Here is a 27,566-nt window from a genome sequence, read left to right as displayed (position 1 = left end):
TGGAGCAAGCTCCTGCCCTCGTCTTGAGGGCAGTGGGGTGCAGATGTCGGGGGCCCTGCAATGCCTGCACAAGACAGCAGAGGCCACAGGACACAGGGGATGACGAATAACAGTGAGGAGAGGAAAGGACTCTGCCTTGGTTCAGCTTCCCAGAGGCCAGGCCCTGGACAGAGCCGTTGGCTCTCGCTGCCGTGTCCAGGCAACCACATCAGCATCTTCCAACTGTGCCTGGCAACTGCCACCGGCGGCTGGTGGGCATCAGCACCACAGGCACAACAGGGACGAGGCAGAGGCCAGAGGCATGCAGGGGCTCACCCCTTGCCTGTCTGCCTGCACACACACTGCCAGGGCAGCTCTGACCTGGGAGAGGAGCGGTGCTGGGAGGACCTGGACCCGTGGCTGCAGCAATGGGCTCCATGGACGATGAGGACCTGCTGGGCTATTTCCACATGGAATACAGGCGGAACCTCCTGCACCTGCAGAGGTGAGGGGGCTCCTCCACCCGCTCTCATCCCGTCCTCCTGTCTCCTCCAACCTCCTTCCCCTACCATGGCAAGCACATCCCTTGTCTCCACCACTTCAGTCTCCTCTTGTAGCTCCCTTCCCCAGCCTTGTGCCTTCCTGTAACTCCCCCCCCCAGCTCAGTCAGCGGGATCCCTGCTGGGGAGAGTGGGGATGCCATGCTGACAGCTGGGATCTAAACCAGTGCTGGGTTGCTGGGACCCATCACCCCTCTCAGGACCTTGAGGGCAGAGCAACCCTGTGCCCTGCCAAGGCACTGGAGAAGCACATAACCCCGAGGAAACCTTGTGTGCAGGAAGCTGCGACAGGCAGAGGAGGACTCCCTGTCAGCATTTATCCGCCTCCAGGAGAAGAAGAAAGAAGCCAAACTGATGCAAGAGGCTCTGGAGGCAAAGAAGGGGGTGAGAAAGCTGGGAGGGTGCTGGGGCACGGTTGGGAGGGTTTGCTGGGGGGCAGCTGAGGACAGGTCTGGCTGTGGGTGCGAGCAGCAGTCACACTCGCTCTGTGCTGCCAGGAGTTCAAGGAGAGGATGAAAGCCGTGGCGTGCTGGTGGCGGGACCTGCACGCCCAGGCGGCTGAGCTGAAGACACACACGGAGGAATCCCTGAGGATCACAAAGGTCAGCACCGACCTGAGCCACCCACCTCCTGCGCGGGGAGACAGCCCGGGGCCACCGCGTCTGCCCGAGACCCCTGGCGCCCGGAGCTGTGAGGAGCAGCACTGGCAGTTAAATAGGGAGTGAAAATGCAACCAGGGAGCTCCAGGCCTGGTCTCTCCCTTGGGAAGGTATCTCCTCCCGGTGCTGCTGGGTGACCCAGCTCTGTCTTCCTATGCTTCCCCTTCCCTCCGTGTGTGCTGATGGGGTAACATCACCAGGAAGATGATAAGATGCACATCCGAGCGCTGAAGAAAGCAACCAGAAAGAGAGAGAAGAAAGTACAAAAGGAGTTTGAGCTCTTGAGAGCTAAGAGGGAACTGGAAGTCTGGAGAAATAAGCATGAGAAGCTCAACAACAAAGTGCAGAAATACTCCATCTTTAAAAGATACCTGGAGGATGTGGTGAAGGTCTCACAGGTGAGTTTGCACATGAGAGAGATTATGGCCTTGAGGAGGACCCTATGTGGGTGTTAAACCCGGAGGAGACAAAGCAAGTACAGGGATATCATAACGCTTGGTCAAACCCGGAGACCTCAGATGGCATGGGACATAGTTCTTTGCAACCAAGGTGAGCCAACGGGACCAGGGTTAGGGGAGGAGAACCAGAAGGGGGATGAATGCTTAAGAAAACTAAAGAAAATGTGTTAGAAAGGGGACAAGCAAAAGGCTGAGGGGGATGAGGACCCCTTGGTGTCACTCTCATGTCACATTGATGGTCTGGGAGTAGGGAAAAGCTGCCTGGGAATGGGACCACAGGCAGCTGGCACAAAAGCTGTGCCTGGGCATCACTCCATGCATCACTCCTGCAGTCCCAGCTGCCCCCTCCTGTGTCCAGCTGACTCAACACTTGCAGCTGTGCTGTGTGTTCTATCAGAGCACCGCTCCTTGGGGAAGAGGTGCAAGATCTCCCCTTGCTTCCAGCAGTGACAGCTCTGGGACTGGCACAGTGGGATGTTATCATACAGGGAACGGGGCCATGTCCACAAAGCAACTGGGGCAATGGTCTTGCCAAGAAGGGAAGATCTTTCGGCGATGGGAGATGTCCCTGATCAGGGCAGGGAGCCGAGCAGTACAAGATGTGCAATCATGAGGGGAGGGCAGGGGGATCACTAACACCAGGAGCCCTGTGCTGCAGTTTGCAGACATCCAAGAAGTCCTTTCGCACTACAAGACGCTGCTGAGGGTTCTCAGGGACCTGGAGCAGTTGCAAGAGAGGCATAAGGAAAAGTCCGAGCAAGCCGGGGTGTTCCTGGACCAGTACGTAGCGGAGAAAGAAGCGCAGATCCTGCAGTACAAACACGAGCTGGTGGAGCTCCAGCAATGTTTTGACCAGGCTAAAGAAGACGTTCAGTTCTGGGTGAGGAAATGAGGGGCGGGCAGGGGAAGATTTCCAAGGCATGGCTGTGTTAAGAGCAGCTGATGGCTCACCCCTAAGCCACGGGGTCATGGCAAGGCCCAGTAGCAGCCTTTGTGATTGGAGATGCGTAATTTTGTCCTCTCAAGGGGTTGTAGAAGGCAGAATGACAGAGCAGGTCTGGAGCAGGTTACAGCAGGGGTTAAAACAAGGCCCACCTCACAAAGCCATCATGATCTTTCACTCCTTGTTTGAGCTCACAGTCAGAAGACATCAGCCCACCAGGCTCTGGGGAGATCTGCCTTGGCACAAAACCCAAGCGTCCTCCACCACATGCCCATTGGGTTTGTCTGGCCTGCTTATAATCATTCCCATTCACCACTGCAGCATCCTCCCCGTCACTGGGCTTCAGTGTGGCACGTCTTGTGGTCCTCACTGCTCATGGCTCGGGCCTCAGGGTGAAGTTGGCTTTGTTCATTTTTATTATCTGCTCATCAGGGCTCACCCCTTCTCCTCCCTCCTCACCAGTCCAGCAATGACCAGACTGGTGCTGAACTGGGCTGTAGTGAGGCACATCAATGTGCAGCCAGTGATTAGGGTACAGGAATGCCCCAGCTCTGCTGACCTCTGCTCCTTTTGCACTGCTCTGAGGGGGCCCAGCCAAATTCCCTATTGGATACCGCAGGCTCCAGGAGCTGGCTGCCATCAGGCAAAGCTGGAAAGCAGCCGGTCTGGAAGGCCAGCAGCAGGATGTGCTGCTCCCAGGGTACCAGCCAGCCCTGCTGCGCAGCGAGAACCTGACCTGCCAGCGTGAGGACTGCAGGAGCTGGCACAGACAGGGGGAGGTTTCTGGAGTGGTTCCTGGATCTGCTTCCACCACACCAAGCTGAACCACCACAGACTTGGGCAAGGACAGGTTCTTCCTTGCAAAACAGATGAGTGCTGAAGTTAGGGTCTCCAAGCCAGGGTCTTCAGTGCTGAAGCAGCATCTTTGCTGCAGCATGTCCCCATCTTGCCTCTCTCAGGAGACTTGTTGGGCTGACATCCATAAAACAAGTCCCAAGAAAGCCCTGGAGCTGGGCACCATCAGGATGGCCATCCTCAACCTCTTCCAGAGTGCCAACAGACAGATGAACGCCAAACTGAACGTGCCAGTGGATGACAGCCATAGACAACTGAACATGGTAGAGCCAAGCCAGACCCCTTCTCCCCAGAAGGAGGAGCAGAAATAACTCTCAGCTGCCCAAAGGGAAGGGAGAGAAATCATCGTGCCCAACAGACACCTTCCTTTTCACTCTTGGGCATGGGGAATGGGCAGGGGACACCAGGCAAACCTATCTCATTTGAGGAGGTCCCTGTGGGACCAGGCGGGGCAGCCAGGCTGGGGCAGTGGATGCAGGGGATGCAGATCAATCCATGGCCAAGGTCTGGTTTTACTCGCCCTTGCCCTGAACTCAGAGTCGCCCACAAAAGCCCATTCTCGTGGCGCAGGGCCAACCAGCTCCCCTCTGCCTCCTGTTCCCATCCCTGCTCTGAGCTCTGCCATCTCCTTTCCCCAACCTAGATTCAGCAGCTTACCCAAGACCTTGCAGACATCTCCGTGGAGGGCAAAGAGGCCATACAGAACCACCAGTGAGCAGCTGTACCTACAGGACATGGCAATGTGAGGGGCTCAGCAAGGGTGGGAAGAGCAGGACAGAGGGCCCCACTGATAGCTATGGCTTCCACCAGCGAAGTTTCATCCCTTCTGACTCTTGTGTCCTGTACAGTTGCTGGCATCTGTTATTCTATTAAAAATAACCAAATACCTGAAGATGACTCTTCATTTCCTGGGAGGATGGGAATCATCAGAGCAGCTCCATCCCACAGCTTCATCCCAGATGCCACTGGGATGGATGCCTTCTCTGGCAGATGGGGCTCATGCAAAGCACACAAGACAGGGAGAGCAGGCTGGGAGAGGAATATAGTCTCAAACAGGGATTAGTACTAGTGCTCACATCCGAACATCCCACTCAGCTCTGAGATACCTGGAAGGATGACACAATGGGGTGGGGGACTGCGCTTTGGGAGGACTACGACCAGCACACCCGTGGATGTGGATTTCTCTGCACGGCCACGTGCTACATAATAAAACTTTATTTCCCCCTCAAATGGAGCCTCAGGAAGGCACAGATTAACCGCCTCCCTTCCCCAAACCTCTGCTTTCATGAGCGACAAGGAGAACGGGTGCTCCCCAGAGCTGGTGCTGGCTGCACATTTGGAATGCAGAGGAAGGATGGGTTTGGGGAGGGAACACTCGCTGCAGAGTCTCAGCAGAGGATGCTCTTTCTGTGGCTTTGCTGTTGCTATCTCTGCAAGCTTGAATTCGTAGGAATAAACACAGAAACACAGCACCTTAAGTCAGGTGTCAGCAAGGACTCGCCCAGGAAACCCAATTCCCCTCCAGCCTCTGAGCTCAGACCCATGCTGGGCCATTGAAGCTTAGTGAGTTACCATCCATCAGCAGAAAATGACCCTGGCAGTGTCCTCGTTGTGATGCCACTGCAGAAGAAAACACAATGAAAGCCCCCATTGCAGAGGGAAGGGCAGTAACTGCTTCCCAGCTGCTGTATGTGGAAGAAGAGCCCATTTCTTTCTGAAACCTTGACATGCAAATGCAGTGTGGGCCATGATGTGTCCTGTGTAGATCTGAACAGATCCCCAGAGCAGTGGGCGGTGAGTGGCATCTCAGCTGGCAAGGAAAGGTAAATGCTGCTGCAGCCACCATGTGCCTACACTTCAGTGATTATATTACGTTCGTTCTATAAAGCAGGGATCACTGTCAGGGAGGGGCAGGAGTGGGATGCTCCTCCAGGGAAGGAGTTAAGGTGGCAGCAAAAGAGGCAGGAGGATGCCCTCACTGACAGGACACAGCCCAGTGGTATGAGAGCAAGAGCAGAAAGGTCCATGGCTGTGTCCATGCCCATGCCAGTCTGCAGTGCTGAAGCAGCTCTAAGGTGAAGCCAGAAAGTCAAGCCAGCAAGCCAAACTGAGAATTAGCCAGGTACAAAGCTGGGCACAGGCTTACCTAATAGGCAAGGGCCAAGGATCTGAGCATAAATACAGCTCTGAAGCAAAGCAAGAGAAGCTCCAGGGAAGGCTCCACACAGCTCCTCACGTCTTACCTCTTTTCCCAGTGTCAGTGGCTGCCCACTTGAAGGCTGGCCCTGAGCACAGGCAACCAGACCATGGTGAGTAGGAAAGGGGTCACAGAGCCTGTAGGTGCACTGAGACCTCCTTGCATTGGGCTGCACCCCCAGAGCGTGAGCAGCAGCTCAGGGAGGGGATCCTGCCCCTCTGCTGTGCTCTGGGGAGACCCCCCTGCAGCCCTGATCCAGCTCTGGGGCAGCAGCACAAGAGGGATGTGGAGCTGCTGGAGCGAGGCCAGAGGAGGCCATGGAGATGCTGCAAGAGCTGGAGCAGCTCTGCTCTGGAGCCAGGCTGAGAGAGCTGGGCTGGGGCAGCCTGGAGAAGAGAAGGCTCCTGAAGGGGAGACCTGAGAGCAGCTCCAGTGCCTGAAGGGGCTGCAGGAACCTGGAGAGGGGCTTGGGACAAGGGCCTGTAGGGACAGGCCAAGGGGAATGGCTTGAACCTGCCCGAGGGGAGACTGAGCTGAGCTCTTAGGCAGAAGCTCTTCTCTGGGAGGGTGCTGAGGCGCTGGCACAGGGTGCCCAGAGAAGCTGTGGCTGCCCCATCCCTGGCAGTGCTCAAGGCCAGGTTGGACACAGGGGCTTGGAGCAAGCTGCTCCAGTGGAAGGGGTCCCTGCCTGTGGCAGGGGTCGGAGCTGGAGGAGCTTTAAGGTCCCTTCACCCCAAACCAGCCTGAGGTTCTATGATTCTATAAAGGGAATGCTTTCTCTTGCTCTCTTCAGACCCCCCACATGGGTCTGCAGTGATTCCTTGTATGGGAAGACCTTCCCCTAATTCCCAAGGGGCATACCCTTCATGCTGCCATGCCTGGGCCTCCTTCCCCAGCAATGAGACACCTCCAGCCTGGCTGCGCTCTCACCATGGCAATGAGAGGCACGTGCTGAGAGCACTTCAGGCCAGGGAAAATCCATTTCTCAATGGGAAGCAAACATATTCATTTGTCTTTGCATGGAGTGATCCATGTGTGATCTTGGAGCCTTCACCCCATAGGCAGCAGCATCCTCGAGCACTGGCCCTTCTCTTACTCTTCTGGGAGACCAAATACACAGCAGCAGAAGAGAGAGGAAAAGCACAAGGAGAGAGCGATCCCTGCTGAGGCCCTCGGGGATCCCAGGGGTTGGTGAGTGCCTTGCAGAGGCTCTGGTGACGGCACCAGGAGCTGCTGCCTGCACTGGGAAAGCCAACCCATGACTCATGTGAGCCGAGACAATGCGCGTTTGTGCCCTTGTGAATCGTCTCAGTGATGTGTCCAAAGGGGCCCGGAGCTTTTCCACCCATCAGAGAGGTGACTCAGCTGTCCCCTCTCCTTCCGCCCACTGCCACCGCTCACCACATCACCTTCATGCATCTCACTGGGGGCAGCTGGCGGAGCTGGTGCGAGCTAATGGGAGAGGAAGAAGTGGGGCTGCAGCTCTGAGCCTGCCACTCGACAAGTGGTGGACAGGGCTATCTTAGTTTGCCGATGACACCAAGCTGTGTGGTCCGGTTGATACACTGGAGGGAGCAATCCCAGGCACAGCTGCAGGTTGGGCAGAGAAGAGATTCAGAGCGGCCCTGCAGAGAAGGACTTGGGGGTGCTGGTGGATGAGAAATCGAACATGAGTCGGCTTCAGTGTGAGATTGAGCCCAGAAACCAACCGTATCCTGGGCTGCATCCAAAGGAGCGTGACCAGCAGGGCAAAGGAGGTGATCCTGCCCCTCTGCTCTGCTCTTGTGAGACCTCACCTGCAGCATTGTGTGCAGTTCTGGTGTCCTCAACATAAAAAGCACATGGAACTGTTGGAACAAGTCCAGAGGAGGCCACGAGGATGATCAGGGACTGGAGCACCTCCTGTATGAAGACAGGCTGAGAAAGCTGGGGCTGTTCAGCCTGGAGAAGAGAAGGCTGCATGGAGACCTCAGAGCAGCTTCCAGTACCTGAAGGGGGCCTATAGGGATGCTGGGGAGGGACTCTTCATCAGGGACTGTAGTAACAGGACAAGGGGTAATGGGTTAAAACTTACACAGGGGAAGTTTAGATTGGATATAAGGAGGAAATTCCTGTTAGGGTGCTGAGGCACTGGAATGGGCTGTCCAGGGAGGTTGTGAGTGCTCCATCCCTGGCAGTGTTCAAGGCCAGGTTGGACAGAGACTTGGGTGAGATGGTTTAGTGTGAGGTGTCCCTGGCCATGGCAGGGGGGTTGGAACTAGATGATCTTAAGGTCCTTTCCAACATTCTATGATTCTATGACCTCCAGGCTGAGCTTATGCAGAGGACAGACGATGGGGCAGATTCCTGAAGTCCTTTGAGCACTCAGTACTGGCCAGTTCAGAGACTTGTCACTGATCTGGATGCCTGAGCTGAGCTCTCCTGAGGAACCTTCAGCATGCAGTAGAAAGGAAACAAGAGGCCTTGGTCCAACGAGGCGCTTTCTGAGCTGTTTCAATCTATTTTCTGCCTTTCATTGAGCAGACTGGGCTTGGCTGTGTCTGTCTGTCAGCCCGTACATCACACTCAGCATGTCCCTTACAACTGAACTCAAAGGCCAAGCTGAAGACCTGTGCTCCTGACTGGTCCTGATGCTCAGCCCCAGCAACCCTCACTATCCTGAACATGAAGCTGCAGGACATACGGATGCTGTTCTGCATCATCGTTTTCTGGAGCTGCTCAGTTCTGTGGCACTGTCCATGCCCCCACACAGTGAAATACCCGGTTTTGGAAAGTCAGAGACCAGCAATTGAAGCTTGGGGACAGATTTTGCCTTTTCTTATGTGCCATTTATGCCACACTAGCAGAGCAAAGATAGCAGATCCCACCAATGCCCTATTTGCTTTTTTGGACAAAGCGAAACCACTGTGACTCATGATGCCACAGGAATATGGAAGGAAACACTAAAATGACCTATTTAGGTATCAGGGTTTCAGTTCTATGATGCTGTGTGTAATGAACAAGCTTTTTGTGTTCATAACCTGCCTTCTCCTTGGGGAATTGCTGGGCTTGGATTTGTTTGCAGTGTGCTTTTTGGGTTGGGGTGGGTTTTTCTGTAAGATTTCTTTCTCCTGGCACAGAGAAGAGACGATTAAAGCCTTGGCTAAATGCACAGTCTGTTTTGCCTCTTGCTGGTGGCAAATTCCCAGCACATGGAGATGTTGTTATCAGTTTAATGCGGACTCTGTCAACATTTCCTCTGGAGCAGCCTGCGATTCCAACCGCGGGGCAATGACCAGGCACCACTGGTCCTCCCTGCTGCTCCCTGCTCTGCGGGGCAGCTCTGCCCCAGCACCTGGGGGGGGTCCCACTTCGGGGGCTTGTGCCCACAATGACCACATGCAGAGAGGCCACCGCACAGCCCCAGTGACAGGAACATGCTCTGACAAGGAGCACAGCTGTACGGAAAGGTCCCTTAGGATGATCTCCCTTGGAGACCTGCTGTCTTGCCTCTGGGGCACTCTGCAAGGGGGCAGGGGGACAGCCCTGTGCTAGCACTGAGCAATGTCCTTAGCAGTGACTTCAGAAGTCACTTCAGACATCATTGGCTTGTTATCCCCACAATTAGCACTTATCCAGGACATATCCAGAACATGGAAAGCCAAGCACCGCTGGGTGCCAGATGGCAAAGCCATGGAAGTCATTAAACCCAAATTAGAGCACATGCAGCTTCCAGCCACCTGATCCAAGAGAAGATGCGGGTGCCAGAGCTTCCTGCTCCCCTCTCAGCAGTCGCCAGCATAAGAACGTATCGTACCTGTGGGTGAATGCAAGCTTCCCTGGTCCTGCACGACTGACAAGACCCAGCAAAGCCCAGACTCCATCCTGCCCCTCTGCTCCTCCTCAGCCCATCTCCCACCTCCTTGTCTTCCCCAGCATGTCCGCCATGAGGTGTTCTTTAGTCACCACCAAAGGCCCTGCAGTGTGCAGGCCTGCCTGCCCTGTTCCGGAGCTCCTGGAGGGTGGGATACAGGAGGGGAAGAGCTGGGAGACCAAGAGAAGAGGTGGTGCAGCCAGACACCCTTCAGTGCTCCATTAAGCAAAGTGCTTTAAGACATTTAATGTTCCACAACCTGTCTATAAATGGCACCACTGAGGCTTGGTGAGGACAGAAGGCTGTTACCAGAGAACCAATACATCAATACATTGACAAATAAAGGATACCAACCCGGGGAGGCTGTTTCTTACCTTTCCAAAGATTTTTCAGCCTGGCCCAGAAGTGAAATGTTAGGTAAAGAACCAGAGATGGAGGGCTGGGAATCATGCTGCAGCCGCAGGAGCTGTTCTGTACCCCTGCAATACCAGGGAGCTCCAAAGTCAACCTGACTCTTTAGGATCTCGCTTCTGTTCCACTTCAACCACCCTGGTGTGACACAGCCTCTGCAGAGGTCCCAGGCAGGGAAAATACCTCCAAACCAAGCTTCCAACAGACATTTATTTGTTTGGGTTGAAATCAATGCACATGAAACTGTCGCTCCTGTGTGCTGCACACCTTTGCCATGGGTTAAAGTACAGGCCAAAAGGTATTGTACAACCAGGGCAGAAGCCTGTCTCCTTCTCCATGACCAGCCACACAAACACAGAACAAACCAGGCGAGGACCTTGCCCACGTGCCCCCAGCCATCCTCCTGCCTGGCCAAGCACTGCTCAGCTGAAGTCTGGGTCTTGGGGTCTTGTGGGCTGGAGGCAGGGATGAATTAGAGGAGCAAGCTCTGAATCAAGGGCTCTTCTTCTTCTTTAACTCCCTCTTGGTCCAACCAACCAAACTGTTCTAGTTACCCACCCTTCCTGGGGAAGGCAAGGACAGTGAGGGGAGAGCTTCTAGGTCTGGAGCCTTCGTTCTGTGAGGATCCAAGCAAACACTTACATTGCACACCACACACGTGACTGTAGAGTGACCAAGCAAAGCAATCACTGGACAGTTTCTGTAAGAGCAGGGAGTGAGTGGCCTCATCTGTCCCACCACCTCCAGGATGGATGCTACCAATGACGTCCTAGCACCCCTGGCTGGATGACAGCCCCGTGTACTGCACCTCGCTTGGTTACACAGGGTTGGCAAAGCAGAGGGGAGTTCCCTGTGGTTTTATCTGCCCCTGTGATGTACAGGAGGCTCCCTCCAGCCCACACTGAAGCCTTCCCCAAGCAAGGACAGCACCAGGAACTGTCAGGTGGTGGTCGCAGGATGCTGTAGGACATTAACAATGAGCAGCACAAAGTCAGCAGGTTCAGCCTGAGAACACTGAAGTGACTCAGAGGTGACACAAGCCAAAGTGGGGTCAAGTTTGCTGGAGGTGACCAGGTGTCATGTTGGCCCATTCGGACCTCACAGCCTGGTCTGTGTACAATAGACCAGAGGGACAATACGTGCAGAAGGACTGGTTAAGTTTGTGGACTATTCTGGCTGCTGGTAAGAGCCATTTGAGGAGGAGATTGCTCAAGAAGGACAAGTGAGTGGAAACCCCCCTGCACAGGCTGGAGAACAGGTTCCTACACACTGGGTTTCCTGGCAGTGCTGCTGAAGACATTCATGAGGGACTTTGACCTGCTCATGACACTGCACTAGGAAGGATCCCACCTGCATTGTTTTAGAAGGACAAATGTGATATCAGGTGCAAGGGAAAGGGCCAAATAGGTTGCGGCCATCTCACTGGCGTGGACATGATGGGCAGTGTTGAGCACCATCTCAACACCCTACAGCAAGTTGCAGAAAGACTGAATTGGAGCATTTTGGCCAGAGGACAGCCAGAGCTCTTGGGCAGCCACCCAAATGGGAGCCCACCCCAGAACACCCAGTGAAGCCATAGCCACCTATGGAGCAGAAGGGCAGGTACGGGGGAGATGTGAGAGACCTTCACACTCAGGGAGAAGGAGAGCCCCTGTCCTGCCACGATGGGCATCAGCAGCTCTGGCTGTGCCACCTCAACACAGGGGGATGCTCAGAAGGGACAATGGCAACTGAGACACTGGGTGGCTGCAGGGTGCCATGAGGCTTTGGCACAGGGCTTTATGTCCAGCTCATGGTCCCAAGCCCAGAGGCGCTGGCTGGGGCACTGAAGGGCAGGACTGAACGCCCTCTTGGCAGTGAGAGTGTCTCTCACCTGCTGCCTCCACCGTCCCCTGGCACACTTCCAGGCTCTTCTTTGGTCTTCCTTTCCCCCTGCCCTGTTCTGTATTTTTCTCCCTTTCTCTTTTGCTCCGATTTCCTCCTTTTCCTTAGAGCTCAAAACTGAATGTATCTTAGTGAGGTGGGGAAAGCAACTCATCTGCCCAGAGTTCACCACACCAGGTCTGTGCTCAGGTGAGAACTTCACAAGAATTAGCCCTTCATTCAGCCAGCTCTGGGGAACGTCCTTCACACTTTGCTCAGCTCTACGCACAGCCATAGAGCACCTTGCAGTAAGACTGATGCAGACACAACAAAACCCAGACCAGAGACATTCCCCACCAAGAGTCCTCAGGAATCACCCATAGACTCACAAGGTGGCACAAGGCCAAGGATGAGACATCATCTGTGGCCACAGCGTGTCTTGGATGATGGAGCACAATGTTCTCCAATGCTTTATCATTCTGTCCATATGCAGGACTGTACTGGTCCTCTTTATCATGGCCTCGCTTGCTGCTGCACACACCTCTTCCAAGCTGAGCTCGGGTGGAATTCGGTGTTTGTGTGAAGTCACGGAGGAGACAACCACTGACATGGCACCAAGGACACATGCCATCATTCAAGCTTGCACCAGCCTGCTTGGGAAGTCTCTTCGGTGGTGGTGCTGCAGGGGGAAGCATGAACAATGACGGGAAGCTGAAACTCTCAGAGGAGAGCAGGCTGTGGACTCTGGCTGGAGACCTGGGGAGGAAGGGTGAGAGGCAGCAAACCATGGGCTGCAAGCATGGGATCCCCCTGGTGCCTCCCTTCTCTAGTGGCTAGAGAGACAACCCTGCTTTATAGAGCACCCAATGCAATGAGACCAACTCTTGGGTGTCAGGCCAGCTGTAGGAGTCTCCAGCAATACGAAGGATGAGATGTATCCTCCCACAGTGAGTACAACCCACCGGACCCCCTTCCCATCATCTTCCTCTTACACAGTGCTTGTCACACAGTCAGGACCTGGCACTCAGCTTGGTCATGCTCATCACCCACCGGGTGAAGCCCAGGGTTGGAGGAAGGTGGGAGCTTCTCAGCAGCTGCCCTGCGATGAGCTCTAAGGTCTGCCCTCAGATTCATGGCACTGTAATTTCACTTCACCCGTGTTACAGTTGGGATGTGGTGGCAGCCCCTCCGGGGGGGGGGCCCTCATGGCACATGTGTGGGTCACCATCCCCACACAGGCACGTGGCCATGTCAGCACTCCAAGGAAGCCCTTCTTGCCCAGCCCAGCTTCCCGGGATGTGTACGCTACCATGGTCCTGTCCTGTGCAGAGGAGCTGGGGGTGGCCTACATGATGGAGCAGGTGAAGCCGCAGCACTCCTTGAGCAGGGTGAGGCCCGTTTTGGTCACATACGGTGCGGAGGTTTGCTGCCCCCGGGAAGTCATCTTCTTCTCTTTGGCAGGAGCTGTGGAAAGAAGAATCAATGTGTGCCTGATGGTAATGGCACAGGCCCATCACTGCTTCCTAGAGCTCTTTCCAGGGCTAAGATGCTGACCCTCCTCAGCCCCACAGCTGGACATGAGCTCCTGCATCCAGGAGGCACATCACTATCCATGCTTCGTAGGTATCCACAGGTGAGACACAGTCACAGGGACCCTGGACTGGAAATGCCCCCCACCATGCTGGGAAGGTGCTCCTGCAGTGATGATGGAGGCGCAGGGAAGAGGGTGGCCTGCCATCAGAGGCCATGAAGAGGGTAGGACTGGATGAATACCACAGCTTGCGACCTTAGGTAATGGGGTGATGAAATGTAAGGAGCTTTTTGGAAAGTGTCAGATGAAGTGTGTCAGCCAGAAGAGAACCTATTCCCATTCTCATAGGAGGTGATGGCTGGGAAATGCCAGGAGAGAAATGGAAGCATAACCTCTGAACTGGTTCAGGATGTTGCCACAATGGGATCTCGGGCACCAGCATCCCTCAGACGCCACTTCCCCACACCCTCCTCTAGCAACAGATGGCCTCCAGGTAAGCTGGCCCCATGGAGAGCAATGCAATCTTGGAGCCAGAGTGCTTAGGGAAGGGGAGAGACTGTCAGGGAGGTTCAATGAAAGGAATAAAACTCATCAACCACCTACTTGTTTTCTGGAGGTAGCTTTTGGAGAGCTTACTTTGCAAGAACTCTGCCATTTCCTTGTCTTCTTCCCTTTCCCTGTCACAAAGAGATTGGTTACCACTCAGGAAGAGCCAGCAAGGCACGAGGAGCATGGCACAGTGCAGAGCAGAAGACAGACTGCACTGTCCTCAGAGCAAAGGAATCAATAGCATCCAGCTACCTGAGCCTCTCAAACTCCACATCATCCACCAGGAAATCCCGTGTTTCCACCAGCTTGTGTATCTGCTGCACCAGCTCCTCTTCCTTCTGCCTCTCCTCGTTGGACTTCTCATTCTCTGCAGCACAGGGAACACATTTAACACACCTACAGGGGCCATCCCACCCATGGCAAGGCAAAGCTTGCTCTGCTCCTGCTTAACCCCGCAACAGATACAAGTGTGGGGGTAAAAGCCAACCCAAGGTAAGCACCTGGATGCACATACAAGCTGCTAAAGAAACAGCCATCTCATCCCAAACCGCCCTGGCACAGAGGGGTCAGGTTTGTTGCCATCACACTGGGAAGTTTTAGCTTCTCCCACGGATTTGGAAGGACAAAGGACAAGGACATGGAACTGCTGGAACAAGTCCAGAGGAGGCCACGAGGATGATCAGGGGACTGGAGCACCTCCCGTATGAAGACAGGCTGAGGAAGTTGGGGCTGTTCAGCCTGGAGAAGAGAAGGCTGCATGGGGACCTCAGAGCAGCCTTCCAGTACCTGAAGGGGGCCTATAGGGATGCTGGGGAGGGACTCTTTGTCAGGGACTGCAGTGACAGGACAAGGGGTAACGGGTTAAAACTTAAACAAGGGAAATTTAGATTGGATATAAGAAGGAAATTCTTTCCTGTTAGGGTGCTGAGGCACTGGAATGGGTTGCCCAGGGAGGTTGTGAGTGCTCCATCCCTGGCAGTGTTCAAGGCCAGGCTGGACAGAGACTTGGGTGAGATGGTTTAGTGTGAAGTGTCCCTGGCCATGGCAGGGGGTTGGAACTGGATGATCTTGAGGTCCTTTCCAACCCTGACTATTCTATGATTCTATGATTTTCACTGCACTGCAAGATGCAGCTGAGCTCTGCAGAGGAGCCCCTCGACAACGTGCTCTCTGCTGGGAGACAACCACAGCTCCCCCGGGCCTCCACCCTGTGCTGCGGGAAAGGCTGTGTACAGTCTGAAGGAGCTCAGAAATGACAGACTCGGATGTCATCCTTCACCCGGGATGTGCTCACCCCACATTCCCCATGCCAGCACAGCCCTTGGCCCCGAGCTGGGTAGGCGCCCCGAGACCTCTGAGCCACATCTTCCACATGGCTGAGAATCCAGCCAGGGCCTCAGGCCTATAGGGAATTATCAACAATGCCCAGATGCTTCACGAACAACCCGTCCCACCCCTTAGCCCACACCTATAGAGACATGAAAACCAGTACAATCCACAGGCCTTGAGCCTTATTCCCTTAGCTAAACATGGTCCCAGGGAGCTCATCCTCTACATCTGACCTTCCAAACCACTGCCAGCCCCATTCCCACCCCAAGGCTGACAGCAGGTGCCTGCCTGGCTATTTTGAATGTGTTAGTCTTGGTTGTCACTTGAACCCTCAGACTGACCTGCTTTGAGCATGGTGGGATTCACTTGTGCCACGTATGTCTGGGCAGTGAGTTAGTGAGGACCTGGAAAACTCTCAGCTCGCTATGATGTCCTATATAAATTGGTACATAATGGCTAAGTGGCATATGTGAAGATGACAGAGATAAGGCTAAGGAGTGTTAAATACAAATAGAAAGCTACCTTAGGTGTAAACTATAACCGTCTGTGCTGCAGCTATTTAATACCATTTCTGAATTCAGCAGCTGGCTCCAAAATCAATCCAGCACAGGATGGACCTATCTCCAGTCTTCCTTCAGCTAAATAATAATGGAGAAACTCACAGTGTTGAGCAAACCCTGTAGGATGGGTCTCAGCAGTTACCTAAACTATGTATTGATTTGTAGTTCAAAGTCTGCTATGTATTGATCAGAGGTGCTGTTGCAGGGCTCTGAGTAGGAGGAACCTCTCATAACCATCATGTTGTCAGGAACATCCCCAGCAAACAAAGGTTTCTCCTACAATCATGGTCTTGTGCAGGGAGTGAGCTCGAGCTTCCAGGGAGAGAAATCTGGACTGAGGTCTGGGCTGGTGATCTTCTACCATGAAGAGTTAATCCAGAGTCTCCTGACTATGGGCACTGCCTCTGTGCTCCACCTGCCTGGCAGGAATAGGAGCATTTTACAGTGCTGTTTGGATGCCACACGAGTCAGCGGCTTGGGGCTGCACACAAACACACCAGCTCCTTGGGGTTCATTAACAATCTGCAGCCCTGAGTTAGAGCACGTCAGTGTTCACATACCCACTGCATAAATAGCACACTTCTTTTCCTGACTTGCTGATGTCAGAGCCCATTGTGACCATGGTATCACTCTGAATCAGGAAAGGCACCTTGGTCTGGTGAGGTTTCAAGCCACAGGTCTGGCTGAGCTCTGAGTAAGCTCTGACGTGTTTCAGTCTTTATCTGAACCAAGGTTCAGTGCCCATCGTAACAGACGATCTGCTGCCATAGTCCCACCAGACCAGTGATGTGCAGGACTTTTCCAGCACAGTCTGAGCTGAGTCAAGTTGTAAAGAAGACAAAAAGAGCATCCCTGATGCAGGCAGCATTTCTGCTCTCATCTGAATCTGGGAGTGCTAAAAAAGGATAGAAATGAAAGACAGAAGCAGATGAGGGGAAGCCAGCCACATTTTTCCAGCTTCAGAAAAGGCCAAGTTTATCTCTGGTCCTGAGCCAGCACTCAGGTCAAGTCTTGTCTTATGAACTAGAAGGTCTTTGATTAAAAGCCCCCATGAGATTCGGTCTACACTTTGCAAGCAGCTCCCATTTTTATGGCAGAATCCTCTCCTCCCCTGTCTGAACCTCCCTCTGGATGCAGCCAGGTTGTATTAAATGAATCAAGACCTGCATATTAAGCAGCAGTTGGGCTCTAAATGCATGCTGAAGACTCACAAGCACACACATCATAGCGGCACTATGGCATTAGAAAGAGTCAAGGTTTCTTGCCACTCTTGGCTTCAGGATAACCTTGGGTACAGAACCTATGAGCTGAGCTGCTGCTCTGGGGAGCAGATGTGCACAGCTGGTCTCTTGTCTGCATCCAGGCATCGCCCCTGCCACACACTCACTGGTCTCAGTGAGTGCAGCACCTTCAGAGAGAGGTTTGTGGTAGAGATAACTGAGGGCCAAATGTTAATGCTTGGATAGGTACAAATAAGCAGGGATATGTCTCCCACCTGGTTCTGAAAATGAACCTAAAGTCCTTACGGGGGGATGAATGAGGATGTCCTAGGAGGAGGCATGGCTGATGGACACAGCTTGAAGTGAAGCCTTTCTTGTTCCTCCTCATTCAAACCCTGAGCTCTTCGGATGTGCTTTCCTCTGAATACTTTGGCTGAGTGGGATCCTTTAGAAAAATAAGGTTTGACCCTTCCTGGGCTGTGAAGGGACAAGGGTTTCTCTGACAGGAACACTGAGGTCACTGGTCATGATACAGGGGGTGACAAAAGCAGCATTTCCTCTCAGCTGAAGTTTTCACACAGGTTGCCCTGGACTGTTTGCCTCTTTACAATGCCAATGATGAATTCACCTAAATCAGGGACATCATCAAGCCCTTTAGGTGTGACATCTCCCTAGCACCCATCCTACTGTTGCACCCAGGAATCCTTCCCTGCCCCATCACTGACACGCAGTTCTGACATGGCCACAGCAAGAATCCACGGCTTTTCATGTACTTCACCGCCTTTGAAGGCATCTCCTCCTGCTGCCTCCAGAGAGGCCCCTCCATGGTGTGCTCTGACAATGTCTCCTGATCCTGATCCTCCTCAGTGTACACGGCAGGTCCCAGTGTGCCGGCATTCACTGCACCTTCCTCACCTCCTGTCCTCCTCTTGGACCAGACCAATGCTCGCCCTCAAGGGACTCACGGTTTTTCTCCTTTCTTGTTTCAGGCACCCGCGTTCCTTGAGGCTCACACCCTGCCCGCAGCAGCAGCACCTTTGGAGCACCCTGGGGTGGGAGCCCTTCAAGAGCTTCTTGTGTTTGATGGAAAGGTTTCTCCTGAGAGCAGCGGCAGGGTGCAGCTCTCCGGAGCCTTACAGAGCCGTACCTGGAAGCGCGATGAGTTGTTGGAGTTCCTTTTTCAGCCGGCTGATTTCCTTACACAGCTGAATGTCATCCATCCTGCAGAGACACAAAGGGAACCACTGAGAGAGGAAAGGGTCAGAAGCTCCAGAGGAGCACCCAGCTGGCACCTGAAGGCAGTGAAGCGGGGAGCACAGATTTACCTGCCTTCCCATGGGAAACGGAATTTCATCTCAGAGCTGTTGGTAGAGCTACATGGGTTGTGCCACTGGTTGTTGGCAAAGAAAAGGTTTCATTGCTCTGATGAAACTTGGCACATTCACCACGCAACAGCAGCTGTTTCTCCTTCTCCTAAACAGTAATCCCCAAACAGCAAAACACAAATGCAAAGAGGAGCTGCTGCCACAGAACCAGAAAAATGTAGAAAAAGGAACCACAGCAGAGGAGGGAACGGTGTGAATGCTGCAGTGTCCACTGGGAAACCAGGTCATGTCAGCAGCAGAAAGGAGCCTGCTGGGGCTGCGGGCACTGAAACCACCTCCAGCTCAAACCACACACAGCAGCGAGACACTGGTCAGGATGGGCTCAGCACAAATGTCAGCACAAACCAAGGGCTGCCCAGCCCCGTCTGCCCTTCCAGCAGTCTCTGAGGTCACATCAGCCTGGGGCCAACCTTGGCCATCCACATCTCCAACCAAAGCATGACAAGACCAACCACCTGACACATTCCTTCTGCTCTGAGCCCTCCCGGGGCTCCTCACACATCATCCCTCTCTGGGAAGATTAGGAAAAGCTGCTGCTGTGATAACGGACTTATGAGCTGATGCCGCCTCGAACAGATGTGCCTCTGATGCCTTTTGAAGTACATGTTAGTAAGAGCCCTGTCTGCAGCTTCAATAATCCTGCTGGTCCTTCCACTGAGTCACAGCATCCACCCCTTCTGGGATGAGTCATTTGCTGGAGCTTCTTGAAGCTGCAGCTTTACCAGCTGAGCAGGGGACACCAGAGGTATCAATAAGGGAAGGGAAAATAGAGACTTTAGGTCCCTAAAGAGGGACCCTGTGAGATATTGCTCAGGTGGAGGAGAAGACTTCTTAGCTCTGTCAGATTTCTGCTCCAGGTGACAGTGTCTTCCTTTGTTTGCCTACCGCGTCAAGCCAGTGTCTGTGAGCTGCACGTGGAGAAGGAGAGGTGTGTTTGGCCTCTTATTGCCTGCTCATAGTCCTATGGTGACCAAGCCCTGAGCTTGTACAAGGAGCACCAACCAGGTCCGCACAGGACACGTGGGCAAGAGGACTGCTGGTGATGGTAAAATGAAAACAGTCAAATGATAACTGAAATATTATTAAATTGGAATTTAATGCTGTGAAAACTGATCATGAGAATAATAAATGGGCAATCATGCACACTCTCAGTGCAATAAAGCTGCAAAGACCAGCACCCAGGAGGCTGCTGCTGGAGCTGAGATTCCTTCTGCCACTGGGGATAAAACTCACTGCAAGCTCAGCCACAGCCATGGCAGCCCTGCATATCCCAGGGAGCTGATCAGAGCACTGAGCGGGTGAGGTGTGGAGCTGAGTCTGCCACAGGAATCAGACCTTTCTTTTTGCCCTATAAAAGGGGAACTACCTGAAGCTTTGATGCTTCCCAGAGCGCAGACATCTCAGAAACACCGGAAAGCTTTAGCCTGATGTTTCCATCAAGAAGAAAACACTGATCATGATCACGATTAACTGACCAGATGGATCACTCCTCAGCAACCAGAGGGGACGTCCGTCTCCCCACAGTCCGGACATCCCAAACATCAATTTTTTCCCTGCTGGTTTTATGAAGCCCTCGCCGCCCCAGCTCCCATCCTTTTAATCACTGTCCTGCAGAGCCAGGTCTGGGATCCCTCTCCTCCAGCAGTGATGCCCAGGGAAGCCCTCAGCTCTTCCCACACTCCTCCCTGCTGCTGTGCTCTGCAGAGCCAATGCTCAAGCTCCCCACAGTGCCTCCAAACCACGCAGATGTCATCCCGGCATTCCCAGACTTCCCAGTGATCTCCTCCTGCATGCCCACCCCAGTGTGTGGTCGCTGTGGGCGATTTCCTCTTGTTTTCCAGGTGCTGGCCAAGAAAGAAAGCAAATAAAGGGATAGGACAAGTGGGGGATGTTGAGGTGTGACAGCACCTGTGAGGTTTAGGCACCGACTGCATTGGAAAGCATTTGAGGATAACACTTTCCGTGATTTCCAGAAGTCCTTTTCAACAATACATTCCTGGGGAACTGCGCCTCCAAGACATCACTGCTCCAAGCCTGAGGCTCTAAACCAGCTCTCAGCTTCCCCAGGCAGTGGATTTACACAGGCACTTCCAGGCGTTGGCGATCCCTTAGTGCAGGTACCAGTGGGGCCGCAGGCACATTAACAAAGCACATATCAAGTGCTGCAGCCCAGGAAATACGATCTTTGCCATTATCAGTAAAAATCCCAGGCTTTTTGCTGAACTGACAGCACAGGATCTCAGGACTGGGCTGACTATAGCAATGTAGTGGCATTAAAAAGCTTAATCAACGCAGACTATGGAATGCTGTCCTTTTCCTCCCAAACCATAACATTTCCCAGTATACCCAGGGAAAATGTTCTGTATCTGCTTTGATTATTGAAATAGACCCTAGAGAAAATCCTTCCCCAGCTGTGCTGGGAGCGGAGAGCAGGATGCGGCATGGAGACAGTCATCAGGCACCAGTGCTGTTCCAGCCCCACACCACTGTGTGCTGCTGACTCCAGGGGATGGAGGAGGAACGGAGGAGCTGGGAGGATGTATAGTACTTCGCTATGGGGAGAGAACTGTGGTCGTGTGGCTGTTCAGCAGCACAGATCTGTGTGCTGACCCCAGACCTCAGATGCATTCCCAAGCCCAGCCCACGAGCCACGCATTGAGGCAGAGTATGGAGTCACTAGGAAGATGGGGTGCTCATGGTTGAATATGGGAACATTCAGTGTAGTTTGGCCTGTGCCATGAATTCTGTTTGCTTACAAAGAGGCTGGCTCAAATCATCACAACATCAGTGGCAGCTCTGTAACAGGGACCTATTGAAGCCCCTTCCAAGAGCAAGGCCAGAGAAGTGGGAGAGGTTGCACTTCCAGGTGGGAACGAGGTGGAAAGCAGCCTCAGCTCTGCCCATCCCTGGAATGTTCCATGCTTGATGGGGCAGGCAGAAGGTGCTGGGGGACCATGGGAAGGGGTCAGGTACTCACATGTACCGCAGCTCTGACTCCCTCCTCACCAGGATCTCCCTGATCCGCTCGATTTTGAAGAGCTCCCCTTCGATGTCATCGATTGTGGTGGTTGAGTCAGCCATGGAGACAATCTCATCCTCTGCAAACAGAACACGAGTCACGTTAGACAGCAGGAGACCTCATATGGGTGCTGAGGACAGAGAGGGGCCACACAGCTAGCATGGGACCCCCTGCAAGCCCCAGGCCAGAGAAAGCACTAAGCATGTGCACTAAGCAGGCTTCTTGGTACCCTGTGAGTGCGGCAAGAGGAGACAGCCCAACAGGCACATGGAAGGTCACCAATGAAAGCAAAGGCATTGAGCTGCTGGGACTGGGTTTGGTTTGATTGTGCTCTGTGTGTGCTGGGCACAGCTCTGCTCACTGCTGCGTTAGGTCACAGCCAGCTCGTCCCACTGAGCACAGCGCCATACACACATGCAATGTGCATGAAGTGCCAACAGCTCTCTGAGCCTTAGAAACAAGCAGCATTTCACCTGCTGGTGCTGCTTTGCAGCACACCCTGCTCACACCAGTGCTGGGCACAAGGTGCTAAAAGCTAGCACAAGGGGCTAAAAGCTGCTGGAGGGAAGGGTAGGAACACCTCTTTCAAGCCTCAGGCATTTCCAGCGCAGAGCCATGAGCCTCTGTGTGCACCCTCCTCCAGACTGTGCCAGGAACAAATGCTGTGTCCATACAGCACAAGCTGAGGAGTCATGGAGGTGAAGTTCCTACAGCTGCTCCCCTTCTATCACAGGATGGATGAAGCCCCCCCCCCCCCCATCCTTCCCAACCCACAGGGGAAAAAAGCCCCCAAGGTATCCAGCAGGCCAGTTCAGCTTCATCATCCTCTGGAGCACTGAGCATCACCGCTACAACCCACTTGGGGAAACTGAGGCAGGGAAAGGGGTGTCACTTCTTCAGGGCAAGAGCCTCACGGCAAAATGTGGGTAAAAGGAGCTGTGATTTCTGTTTAAGAGGAGCAGAGTGGCGAGCTCAGGGTCAGACAGAATGAGAGCCCGGCATCCTCCGTCTATTGTTCTGCCTCCCCCATCTCAACTGATTCACACACAGATGTCCCTCTGATGTCCCCCTGCTTTGCCCAAGATGCTCACACTGATTTGCGCAGGGATCCGTACTGATTCCCACAGTGCCAGCACATCCCAGAGGAGCTCTGGACCCCTTCTAAGCGGAGAGGGGAGGTTTGACTCCCAGGCCAGCTCCCACCTCCCAGCCTGCCCTGGCTCTGGGACACATCATTGAGCTTGTTATCACTGACAAGCAGCAGCGCGTTTACCACAGGCAGGTTAATTTGGTTCTGCTGTCATACACACACAGCGCAGGCTGGGGAGAGGGGGCTCAGCAGCTACAGCAAAGCCAGATCACAAACATCAGGGGCAAATTGTGTTTCCTTTGGATCTCACAGGGAGCAGATCCCCTGCGCAGGGAGAGCTGGAAGCACAGACAGGGAGCACTGAGTGCAGGAGCAGGATTTTCAGGGCAGCTGAGGTCTGGAAAATGGAGATGTCAGAGCTGGAGCGTGTGGTTCGGGGATCCCAAACGGGACCCAGGCCAGTGCCGAGGGTTACAGGGCAGCACTAAGACACAAGGCAAAACACGGTGTATCCCCTAGTCCCCTACCCAATATGTGAAACTGTTTCAGAAATCATTCCCAGAGTGAGGTATGTTTCCAAGGCTGCCAGCAGAGAGGGTTTATAGTGGAAATACGAGTGGTTTGGGTTACTGTCACTGGTTTGGAGAACAGTTTTCTGCTGTTTCTGGCTGTTTCTCTCCTCTGAGCCATGAAGGCTCCGTTCAGGTCATGCCAGCATGCTGAATCCTTGATCACTCCCCATTCTGAGCTGTCGAGATGCTCACAGGAGCCAGGCCATAACAGGCTCAGGACAGCCTGATGGACACATGGGTTGGACAAAGTCCAGGGCAGGATGCGCTGCCCTCCCTCAGCTCTTGCTCACTGGCTCTGCTGCAGATCTGCACAGAAACCCTCCCTTAGCCTCATCTCTACAGGCCTGAAGGGGGTTGCTAAGGGGACTGGACTGTGGTTGCTACAGGACCAGGCTGTGGTTGCTAAGGGACCAGAGTGCGGTTGCTAGGGACAGGGATGCTGAGGTCCCTCATCCAAAGCATCCTGTTGCTCTGCCACCCCAGAGCTCCTCTTGCCCAGGGCATCATTTCTGGGCACATCATTACCCAGGATCACTCTGTGACTGCATGATTTTGCTGCACCCAAACTCAGTGCCTCAGGGCACAATGTCCCTGGGGGTGGTGGCCAGCACAGAGGTGACACCACATATGAAGCTGTGGATGGTACAGCTGGCGTGTGCCTGTAGGCAGCCACTCCCTTAGGTCAGGCTGTACTTCAGTGCAGCTCCAGACCTGTCGGGAAAATCCTGCCTTGTTCCAAGTGACGCTGCTGTGAGCAGGGTAAACCAACAAGGCTGATTATTTGAGAGATGCGCCAATAAATACGAGCTTGCTGCAGCCTTCATTAACCAAGGACAGATCTAACCCCCCCGGGAGCACAGGGGCGGCTCTGGGGGAGGAGGACTGTCACTCCTGGCCTGGGTGGGAGGATGAATAACGCAGAATATCTTTGATCACTGGTAGCAGACAATTTGGCTGGGGTTCTCAGGCAGCTGCTTCCAGCTGGGTGAATGCAGGGGTTTGTGACAAGTGGAGCATCGCTGCTTCTCCCTGATCATCCTCATTAGCAGAAGCCATACCAGGTGGGAGAGGTGTGCAAAGGGTGGAGGTGGTGGTGCGGGGGCAGGAGGCTGGGATAGGGGGACACAGAGGCCTCTGCATTAAAGCCATCCACTGATCCTCAAGAGAAATCAGTGAATCCATACAGGTGATGAACAGGCATCTGCCCAGGACCACAGGTCATCCTGCCAAGAGCTGAACATCTTAGTGAGGCCAGGACTGGAACATGGGATGGACAAGGAGAGACTAAGAGAAGAGGCTGAAGGGTTGTTCAGACACTGGAACAGGGAATGGAGGAGTTGTGGGATCTCCATCTTTGGTCCAGGATCCCTCCTGGAGAAGGCTGTGAGCAACCTGATCTATTGAGCCTGCTTTGAGCAAGGGATTGATTACAGTAACCCCAGAGGTCCCTCCTGATCCAAATTCCTCAGTGATTCCATGTAATGTGATCAGTCAGTGACAACCGATTGGGATCACAGAATCCCGGACGGGTTTGGGTTGGAGGGGGCCTTAAAGCTCCTCCAGTTCCAACCCCTGCCACGGGCAGGGGCCCCTTCCACTGGAGCAGCTTGCTCCAAGCCCCTGTGTCCAACCTGGCCTTGAGCACTGCCAGGGATGGGGCAGCCACAGCTTCTCTGGGCACCCTGTGCCAGCGCCTCAGCACCCTCACAGGGAAGAGCTTCTGCCTAAGAGCTCATCTCAGTCTCCCCTCGGGCAGGTTCAAGCCATTCCCCTTGGCCTGTCCCTGCTAGCTCAGGAGATGCTTTCTCCAGGCAGATACAGATGATGCTGAGTTCCTGAACCCCAGCAGCCACAGGCACAGGCCAGGTGACAGCTCTCCTGAGGCAGTGGTGAGACCAGAGGCCACCGTGTGCCCATGGACCTGCATGGTGCCAGCGACACCATCCAGCAACCAGGAACAGCAAGTTCGGACGCTCGGAGTACAGCACATCCTGCAGCAGAGAGCTGGGCAAGAGATCTCACTAGAGATGGCTCTGACAAAGCTGCAAATGGGTTTCTTACACCCTCCCTGAGTGCCTGGCACCAGCAAGGGATTAAGGCAGGTTTATTACAGCTGGGATCAAGCTCACAGTCCTGAGTCTCCCTTTGGGGATGGAGGGATGATGCCCATGTGCAGCCGCACTGCCCAGGGCTCTCTTTGCTCCCACAGCGGCACACACAACAGCACAGCCAGACACAGAAACCATCCCCATGCTGCCTAAAGCACCCCTGACTGCCACCATCTCAACCTGGCAATCCAGGGAAGGGGAGAAAGCTTCAGCTGAAACTTGGAGGTGCTCTTATCATCACACATGGCCCAGGGGGAGCAAGTATCATTAATGAGGAGTATAATAGCCGGAGTCTTCCACTCCATATGGCTTTGGTGAAAATATTTAGACAGGCAGCAGCAGCCTGGGATGAGTCACAGCAGCACCAGCGCGGGGCTGAGTTTCAAGCAATTTGCTTCATGCTTAAAGTTGGTGATTGAGTGACACTGTGCTGAGGAGGGGTCGAAACTCTTCCCTTGAGCTCCATCCCGGGGGGCCTTTAACCCAGCCGTGCGCTGCCTGTGCTGCAGGAAGCAGCAGGGCAGGGGGCACCCAGCTGTCAGAACCAGCCCCTGCTCCACAAGCTCGATGGCGACGCGCTCCCCGGCGCTGGGGCTGCCCTGACAAAGGGGGCTGTGTCCCCACCACCCTCCCTGCCCCGCACAGGAGACACCAGTCTCCAGGACCACCAATGCCTGGCCAAGCACAGTGGTCCCAGAGGACAGGTTCCTGCTCCGCTGGGAGGGATCCCCGCTGCAAACCACAGGAGTTCCCAGTGCCAAGGGACAAATGTGCATCCTTGTCCCGCTGCAGGCACGGGCATCCCCCTGGCTGTGAATGTGCAGCCCCCAGGTTTCCTGGGGTGGTAGCAAGGAGCAGAGCATCATTCAGAGACCAGGCACTGCCTGTTGCCATGCTCCTGCCTGTCACAAAGGTCCCCCAGCAGCTGGGGTTTACAGAACTGCACTGAAGCAGCAAAAAGCCACCACAAACCTGCTCACAGGCACCTGAGGGGGGATGCCCAGGCCATACCCAGCACCCTGAGTCCAGCAAGTGTTGGACCCTTCCCTGGAGCACCCTGATGTCACCCAGCTGCGGGGAGCAGAGGACCCAGGTGCAGAAGTGCTCAGACCCCACAAGGGCAAGGTCTCCACAGGGGCACTTCCCAGGCCAGGGGAGGTGAAGGGAGAGCCATTGCCATGTTAAAAGGCATAATGGAGAAGGACTGAAACTTCAGGCATCTCACCAAGGAGCTGAGCAGCTTTACCCCTCCACAGTCTTACTAAGCAGGATGCTGGAGTTTGCTCCATTGCTCCTTCCCTGCCTTTCCAGCTGCCCGTCCCTATCCCGCTGGATGCAAGGGTGTAAGGGACCAGGAAGGTAAGACCTCGGAGGGATGTCACGGCAGAAGGACTGCAGGAGCCTCCCCTCCCCAGGATGCTGCCCACAGCCCAGCTTGGGCACCTCTTTGCTCCCATCCCAAGGTCGGGGACTGCCCAGGACCATCCCCCTGGTCCGTTTCTCCCCTGTGTCCAGCCCGTTCCGTACCGGAGGAACCGGTCAGAGACGCGAAAAGGAGGCGGAGGGCGGTGGGACCCCGCTCTCCCGGTCACACGCGGGCGGCCCCCCTCCTTCCAGCGCTCCGCTGCCCCCAGCCAGACCCTGCCCTCCGTCCTTCCCCCTCCTCGCACCCAGTCCCTTCCCTCCGTCCTCTCCCCCTTCACCCCAGCCCTTCCCTCCTTCCCCGCTCCTCCCGCCGCACTCCCGCTGCCGGGGCTCCGGCCGCCCCGGTGCCGGTGCCGGTGCCGCTCCGCGGAGCAGCGCGGGGCTCCGCCGGGCGGATGCAGCCGCCGGTCCCGACGCGCGGGGGTGCCCGGGGCCGGTTTGGCTCCTGCTGCGCCCCCCGCCCCGCACGCTCACCTGGCGGCCACCGGGTGGGCTCCAGCGACCCGTACCGGGGCGGGCTCCGGCCCCGCTCCATGCCGCAGCCCTGCCCGCGCCCGCCGCGCCGCGCCCTCTGCCGGCCGCGCCCCCCGCGCCCCCCCCGCACCCGCCGGGGCTCGGGCCGCCGCGCGCTGGGCCTCCTCTCGCCACCGCGGCGCCCCGGACCCGGCAGCAGCAGCACGGGGCGGGCGGGGAACGCGGCCGGGGCGCTCCTGTCCCGAGCGGGGCCTGCGGAGCCCGGTGGGACACGGCACCGAGCAGCCCCTTCCCAGCGCGAGTCCCCCTTCCCTATGGACAAACGCAACAGCGGGCTCGCTGTGGTTGGAAATCCAAACGTTGGCTGGCGGGATGCTGGCAGCAAGCGCAGCAGGGATCTCCGGCTGGGATCTCCTGCAGCAGCTGGTCCCACCATCCTGAAGGCCTGTCCCAGCAGAACGGCATGGGGAAGCAGGATGGGGAGTTGGTTGGGAAGCCTCCTGCTCACCGGGTTTCACACTTTTCA

The 27,566-nt window shown here is 54.9% G+C and overlaps 2 protein-coding genes across 3 annotated transcripts; one reads left to right on the top strand and one right to left on the bottom strand.

Annotated features, from left to right (window-relative positions):
- Window positions 1–407: 407 nt before the first annotated feature.
- CCDC42 (coiled-coil domain containing 42) lies at window positions 408–4,169 on the top strand. The gene is made up of 7 exons (XM_065694023.1): window positions 408–484; window positions 818–923; window positions 1,037–1,141; window positions 1,399–1,596; window positions 2,315–2,536; window positions 3,559–3,717; window positions 4,098–4,169. The coding sequence occupies exons 1-7, from the start codon at window positions 408–410 to the stop codon at window positions 4,167–4,169; spliced, it is 939 nt and encodes a 312-aa protein (XP_065550095.1).
- Window positions 4,170–10,111: 5,942 nt separating this feature from the next.
- On the bottom strand, window positions 10,112–27,124 carry LOC136021469 (bMERB domain-containing protein 1-like). Of its 2 annotated transcripts, none has more exons than XM_065693735.1 (7): window positions 27,041–27,124; window positions 21,330–21,450; window positions 18,115–18,188; window positions 14,111–14,225; window positions 13,913–13,986; window positions 13,088–13,242; window positions 10,112–12,457 (listed from the first exon to the last, which is right to left on the bottom strand). In XM_065693735.1, exons 1-6 carry the CDS (start codon window positions 27,099–27,101, stop codon window positions 13,124–13,126), a joined length of 564 nt encoding a protein of 187 aa, XP_065549807.1. In that variant the 5' UTR covers window positions 27,102–27,124; the 3' UTR covers window positions 10,112–12,457; window positions 13,088–13,123. The 2 variants fall into 2 exon arrangements, with proteins under 2 accessions (XP_065549807.1, XP_065549806.1); XM_065693734.1 differs by having other exon boundaries at window positions 12,447–12,534.
- Between the last annotated feature and the right edge of the window lie 442 nt (window positions 27,125–27,566).

The sequence above is a fragment of the Lathamus discolor genome, chromosome 13 (assembly GCF_037157495.1).
Source record: "Lathamus discolor isolate bLatDis1 chromosome 13, bLatDis1.hap1, whole genome shotgun sequence".
NCBI classification, from domain to species: domain Eukaryota; kingdom Metazoa; phylum Chordata; class Aves; order Psittaciformes; family Psittacidae; genus Lathamus; species Lathamus discolor.
Note: the sequence above shows the minus strand (reverse complement) of the source record. Positions and strands in the feature narration are given on the sequence as shown.

Bases quoted from the DNA above. Each gene is read 5' to 3' on its own strand.
- CCDC42 (XM_065694023.1), top strand. From the start codon at position 408: ATGGGCTCCATGGACGATGAGGACCTGCTGGGCTATTTCCACATGGAA. The intron at 1,597-2,314 runs GTGAGTTTGCAC...CCTGTGCTGCAG, and splicing joins ATGTGGTGAAGGTCTCACAG to TTTGCAGACATCCAAGAAGT. The intron at 3,718-4,097 runs GTAGAGCCAAGC...TCCCCAACCTAG, and splicing joins GCCATAGACAACTGAACATG to ATTCAGCAGCTTACCCAAGA.
- LOC136021469 (XM_065693735.1), bottom strand. From the start codon at position 27,101: ATGGAGCGGGGCCGGAGCCCGCCCCGGTACGGGTCGCTGGAGCCCACC. The intron at 18,189-21,329 runs GTGAGTACCTGA...GTGTCTCTGCAG, and splicing joins GAGTCAGAGCTGCGGTACAT to GATGGATGACATTCAGCTGT. The intron at 14,226-18,114 runs GTACGGCTCTGT...CCTGTGCTGCAG, and splicing joins ACAACTCATCGCGCTTCCAG to AGAATGAGAAGTCCAACGAG.